The 6,812-nt window shown below is 37.3% G+C and overlaps 1 protein-coding gene across 2 annotated transcripts in view; it reads left to right on the top strand.

Annotated features, from left to right (window-relative positions):
* The window catches only part of Ctnna1 (catenin (cadherin-associated protein), alpha 1, 102kDa), a 161,869-nt gene that overhangs the window by 67,912 nt on the left and 87,145 nt on the right, over positions 1-6,812 (top strand). For both annotated transcript variants that reach the window (XM_005382092.2, XM_013513007.1), the window contains 2 exons: positions 1,160-1,429; positions 3,349-3,552. In XM_005382092.2, the coding sequence (XP_005382149.1) occupies positions 1,160-1,429; positions 3,349-3,552 (474 nt within the window). The remainder of the gene's footprint in view (positions 1-1,159; positions 1,430-3,348; positions 3,553-6,812) is intronic.

The raw sequence follows: 6,812 nt of genomic DNA, 5'->3' as shown, positions 1-6,812 counted from the left end.
AACAGTGGGATTTTGGAAGTGCCCCCATCCCATCTTGGTTATTCTTGGTATCACTTATTTGTCAATAAGCCTACCTGCCCAGTCTAATAGGTAGATGGCATTAATAGAATTATGTCAGGAACCTCAAGTCTTTTTAACTGTGAATTATAATTGTGGGATAGAGCAAATTGAACAGGATATTTTCAGTTAAGACCACATGTATAGCTGGGCATGGTGGTTCACGCACACTCAGGAGACTGAACAGGAGGATTGCTGTGAGTTTGAGGCCAGTTTGGGCTATATAGTGAATTCAGGGCCAGCCTGAACTACATAGCAACACCTTGTCTCAAAAAACAAAACAAAACAAAACACAAACGAACAAAAAGGAAGACCACATCTACAATGAATATTATAATTATGAATTGAAATCATGGAGCACATGAGCCTCAACTTTGTAGTTTAGTGGCCTATGAACTGATTGATTTTACTTGTGTAAGAAAGATATGGTTCTGTGTTGTGAGGTGTGGAACTTGTAGAACTTAAATTTTTTTCTTTTTCTTTTTCCTTTCTTCTTCCTGTGTAGTCCATGTCAACCTTGAGTTTACTTAGTACCTCAGGCTGATCTTGAACTCAACGTCTTACTACTTTCAGCTTTTCAAGTGCTGGGATTACAAGCATGTGCCACCACATGCAGCCATATAACTTAGCAATTCCTCATGATCATTCTCTGTTTAAACCTATCTGTATGATCTATTTTGGTTGGCGATGCATATATATAATAAAAATATATAGTTATAATCAAAATGCTAAGTAATTTTATGTTTTGACTTTTATCGAGTGCTATTCTAGTTACTTTATATGCATTTTCCTGTTTACTCCTCAAAATGATAAAAGAGCTTTTGTTGCTGCTTCTGTTTTTACAGAAGGAGAAACTGAGTACAATGTTTAAAGTAAGATCATAAAAACCAGGAAAACATAGTCTGTGTGATTCCAAAGCTCAGAGTCTTAACCTGTTAAGCCCTACTGTTTGCTTTGTGATTAACTTTCAAGATTGATTGTTAATGAAAATAATGTGTCTGATCAGTAGAAGCACTAACTTTTCAGACTGTACAACTGGCAAATTTTCATATTAGTAGACCCGTATAAAGAATGCTGCAATGGTCTTATTTTACTCTTGTAGGAATTGAAGGATGTGGGCCATCGGGATCAGATGGCTGCAGCCAGAGGAATCCTGCAGAAGAACGTTCCGATCCTCTATACTGCATCTCAGGCTTGCTTACAGCACCCTGATGTTGCAGCGTATAAGGCCAACCGGGACCTGATATACAAGCAGCTGCAGCAGGCAGTCACTGGCATTTCCAATGCTGCGCAGGCTACTGCGTCAGATGATGCTTCCCAGCACCAGGGTGGAGGTGGAGGAGAACTGGCATATGCTCTCAATAATTTTGATGTAAGTTATGCTTGGGAGGAAACTTCATTCTCTTCACCATCCCCTAGAAGATAATAGGCTTGGGGAAATGTGATCAAGGCTTCTGATGAAAGCCCAATTGCAAATCTTAAGTGGAAAGAAATTTTTATGAATCATCGGTCTACTTGATTATAACTTGGCTCAAAGCATTTCTCTTTTTTTCAGTTTGGGTTAGATTTCTGGATTGTTTCATGCAACTTGTTTCTTATGAGGTCATTTTTTATTGAGAACATGAGTCTGGGTCATTTCAACCAAGATTTTGACCTGGCAGAGTTTGTTTTATTTTAGTATTTTGTGATAGGATGTCATTTATTCCAGGCTGACCTCTAACTCACTGTGTAGGTTAGGCTGGACTTGAACTCTTGGTGAATCCTCCTGTCTCAGCCTCTTTATTGTTGGAATTATAGGCATGCACCACTGTGCCTAGCTCCTTCTAACAGATTTGAAACTCTGGGAGATACAGAAGCAAGGTGTACATATGTTCTGACCTCTAAGAGCACATGGTCTGCTGAGAAATAACAGATAACACCATACTGATTGCTGTCACCTTAATTTTAATTGTCTGCTTAGATATACTTCTCCATGAATTAATTTGAACCATGAGCACACAATTTAATCAAGTGAAGGTGTGTTTGGAATTAAAGTATTTTCTTAGCATAATGTTACAGAATTACCTTTTATAAATGATGTCCTAGATCCTATGTGCATTTGTGTATACATAATGTGCACAACTCTGATGTTTTTAAAAAATTCCTACGCACAGTGCCTCTGGCTTCCAGTAGATGGCAGCAGGTTAAGATTTTTTTTTTTTTTTTTAAGTTTTTTGTTTATTTTAAACCAATTGTCAGGGCAGAATTTTTTCTTTTAAATTAAAGTAAGGGAATTTTGTGTGTTAAAGTTTTTTTTTGTGTTGTTTTGTTTTGTTTTCTGTTATTTTTTTGAGATAGGGTCTTGTTGTGTAGTTCAGGCTGGCCTTGAACTCTATTCTCCTGCCTCAGCCTCCCCAGTGCTGGGATTACGGGTGTGTACTGCCACACCTGGCTAAGTTTCTTAATAGGAGTACTTCAAAATAGAGAAATCAATACAATGGAGTACTTTCTTTTAAATCAGTTTTGCCTTGCCTTTACCTATTTTGTCTTACCTCTTTTGCTAGGGTGAGAGATCTTTGCTAGTAAGCTTGCCTAATTTATAACTTTTCATAAGGCATGAAGGCTGTGTAAAGTCTAAAGACCATGGTAGTCAGACTGGAACTTTAAACATGAAGTGATTATAACAAACTCTTAAAATGGGTCTTTTTCTTCCCTTTTGCACTGAGCTGCATCCACAGTCTCTCTCCATTGTTATTTTTTTATTTTGAGACACTGAGTTGCTAACTTGCCCAGACTGGGCTTGATTTTTTAATTCTTCTGCTTCAGCAGGTATATAGTGAGGAAAATGGATAAAAGTCATTATAAATGCATCCCTTTTGGAAACACTGGCGTAGAAGTCAATGTTACGTAGTTCTAATTTTTTTTGTTGGAAAACAATTCTGCTCCTATCATGCAGCAGTTTTATACTCTGCATATAAGAAGCATAAGTTTTATTTTCTTTGTAATTCTCATTTGATAATTTGATTTACTATTCTAGTACAGGCTGACCTTTAGATGTTTAAAATAAGTAGTATGAACACGACACAACTGTGTTTGCATTTGTGGTATCATACCTTATCCAGGGCCTGTTTGGCGGGATAGTACCCCTTTTGGGAAGTGGTCTACTATAGTTCAGATGTTCAGCTGCCAAGAAAAGTAATTCTCTTTTAGGTGTTGGAATTGTCCGGATATTCGTGATAGATACTTTCCTTGCCTTCTTAAAGCAGACAGAACAGAAATGAGCATCACCCTTTGGTAAAACTTCCTTTTCAGAAACAAATCATTGTGGACCCTCTGAGCTTCAGTGAAGAGCGCTTTAGACCGTCCCTAGAGGAGCGCCTGGAAAGCATCATTAGTGGTGCTGCGCTCATGGCGGACTCGTCCTGCACGCGTGATGACCGACGTGAGCGAATTGTGGCAGAGTGCAACGCTGTTCGCCAAGCTCTGCAGGACCTGCTCTCAGAGTACATGGGCAATGTGAGTGTCAGAAGAGCACTTTTTTTGGTTGTTCCCTTGTTGTTGTGGTAGTGTTTAAGATTGAACCCAGGGCCTTAGCACTAGGCTATTCTGTTCTCCCACCCCATCACTTCTTTGTTTTAATTTTTAAGACCTGGTGTTGCTGAGTTGCCCAGGCTGGATTCCAACTTGTAGTCCTCTTGTTTCAATCTTCCTGAATGCTGAAATTACAGGCATGTGCCCTTACACACAGCTAGAATTTTTCTTTGAAGTGAGATATTTATGTCTGAGGAGTTTTCTATAACATGCTGTACCTTAGATATTTTAACTATTAATATCATGTATATATTCTTGACATCTTGGCTTTTTTGGTGGGTCAGAGTTTTAAAGAAATGGGTAAATGACTTTCTAAATGGCCCTTTCTCCCCTAACCTTTTGTTTTGCAGAAATTTAAACCTAAAATCATGCAATGAGCACCTCTATGCCCTTTCTCTAGATTCAGCAATTAACACATAGATAAATGTTTATATGCCAGTGTATTTTTTTTTTCCTCTGAAACATGAAGCATTTTGATGCTTTATCTTCATGGATTTTAGCATGCATCTCTTTACTATAATGACCTTCTAAAGTTTTGTTATCATAACTAGGTATCTGTCTAAATTTGGGCAGAAGAAAATGCTGAAAATCCATCTCTTTTAATATTTATCAAAATTTCTTTCATGAAATTTTCTCCATGAACCATGTAGAAAGTTGAAAGAGTAGATAATTGCAGTGTATAGCTGTATGAGGCAAACTCAATAATATTTTTGAATTTTTTTTTTTTTTGTACCGAGAATCAAACCCAGACCTTGTGCTTGCCAGGCAGATGCTTGTGCCACTGAGTTATATCTCCGGCCCATTTTTGAAGTTTATGCTTAAAAACCAGTGCTGTGAAATTTGACACTTTTTTGCCATAGAAAATCTGAGTTGTTAATTTTTCTCTATTGTCATATGTTTCCTCTTTTTTTTTTTTTTTTTCTTTTTTAGTACCAGGAATTGAACTCACAACCTCACGCTTGCCAGGCAGGTGCTGTGCCACTGAGCTATATCCCCAGCGTGTCACATGTTTTCTTGTTTTCCTTCCTTTATACTTTCTCTTTCATTCTTGTTACTTAATGTTAATTTTTTTTTTTTTTTTTTGGCAAGGTGAAATTTTTGCTAATTAAAAATTACTTTTTATTTATTTACTTAATGTTAATTTAAAGTTATTGTAGTTCAGACCACGTACCCAATATTTTACTGTTGCAGGGAAGGAATAAGTTAATAAAATTATATAAAACCATTTTAAAAGGAAGAGGGAAAATACAAATTAGTTGTCTTCACTAGTGGTTTTGTTTTGCTTCGTTAACACTTTTCAGAAAATGATCTTGGTCCTTATTTGTTCATTTACTATACTTTTTTTTTTTTTTTTTTGAGACAAGGTCTTATTATGTAGTGTAGGCTGGCCTCGAACCTATGTCCTGCCTCAGTCTCTGGAATGCTGGGATTATAGGTGTATGCCACCTCGCCTGCCTTATATATCTTGATTTTTCTTTTTTCCCTAATCCCTTCCCTTCAACTCCTCTTGTCCTTATTTACAAAAGCTTTGTTTCCATTTTTTCCCTTCTATACTTCTTTTGCTTCTTCCTTCCTTTCCCCCTCCCCACCTCCTTTGTTCACCTTCCCATTTGAACATTTTTTTTCCTGTTTCTCTTGTCTGTGTGCTTATAATGGTGAGTCATGATGGAATTCCAAGGGTGACGATGAATGCCTTCCTGTGTTTATCTTGTTTTTCCTATATGGTGAAATTAGTGAAGCATTGAATTTTAAGCCTTTGCCATGTTTTGATCATAGGCAGTCTACTTAAGAAAAATGAGATTAGAAGTTTAGTTAATTCAAATGGAAAATGTAGTTGATAAGTCATAGTGGAAATGTGGAACACTTTTAAAAAATCCCTAACTGTTCCTGAGAATTACAAAATACAAAAAGATGGATAAGTTAAAGAGTGGCTCACAATGTTGGAGTCATAGCAAGGGAACAAGACTCAGAGTATTTATGTGGATTAGTTATCTGCTGTTACGTATAGTGATGGAAGTGACACAAAACTGTCCACTGCATTTGTGATTAGGAAGCCCCTTTGGAAACAGCCTTTGATGGGGAAAATGATAGGATAAAACTGCAGAGCTTCCTAATGAGTCTCAAGATAACCCTTAAGTCCTAGGGTTGCTCAGACTGTCTAGGTGGCCAACCTTGACTTGAGTACTTTCTGGTTTCTTCCTAGAGCATCCTGCAAATAGTAGTACTTTCTGTTCATGATGTAGATGTAGGAAAAGTACTGTTCTGTAGGAAAAGTACTTGTTTATGATACAGATGTAGAAAAAGCTGTGAAATACTCATTTAGTATATCGAAAACTTGAGACCAAAACATAAGCGTCTTTAAGTGAGAAGTAGAACAATGCTTGAAGTTAGCCTGAAGGCTGAGTAGGTGGTGGAGGTCTTGAAGGAAAATTTTTTTGGGATTCAGAAGTACATTTTAGGAGCTGAACTCTAGGAATGTTTCTCCTGAAATTGTCCATAGTTTCCTTTCTGTTGACTCATGTGAAACAAGCAGGCTCAGTCTTGTCAAGAAGCAGTGGAGAAGTCTATAATCCCAGCACTTGGGAGGCTGAGGCAGGAGGATCGCCAGGAGTTCGAGGCTAGCCTGGACTACAAAGTGAGTTGAAGCCCAGCTTGAACTGCACAATGAAACCCTGTCTCGAAAAAAAGACCAAAAAAAAAAAAGAATAAGCAATGGAGAGAGTATAAATAGAAGGCACTGGAGTGCACTTGAAGAGGGTTGGAAGGGTCCAAATAAGTAGAAGCAGCTAGGGATAGATTTTTGTTCACATGTGAAGCATTTAGAAACATTTACAACCTGAAGTGATAGTCAGAATTTTAACTGGGCATCCCTGCCTGTCACTCAGTTCACATGGAGTTTGTGTCACATGCAAAAAAGCAGTATTTTGGGCACCATGTAAAAGGAGGAATGAAGTTCCAATTCCTCCTTTCCAAAACAGACAGGATCTCTACAGGGTATTTAATGCCATGCAAACAGCAAGGAGAATGAGATTATTTCCTGCTGGGAAGTCAGAGACTTCTTGGAAGATTTATTTTATATTCTTCTGACTAAAAAAAAAGTTTACTTTTAAAAGGGTTATTTCTGATGAAAAATATTAGACAAGTAATTATAGTATGACCTGCATCAATTAAAACTTGTTTTTTTT

This window comes from Chinchilla lanigera, unplaced genomic scaffold (genome assembly GCF_000276665.1).
Source record: "Chinchilla lanigera isolate Chin_1 unplaced genomic scaffold, ChiLan1.0 scaffold00017, whole genome shotgun sequence".
Classification (NCBI taxonomy): Eukaryota; Metazoa; Chordata; class Mammalia; order Rodentia; family Chinchillidae; genus Chinchilla; species Chinchilla lanigera.
This window is presented reverse-complemented; position numbering and strand designations above follow the sequence as displayed.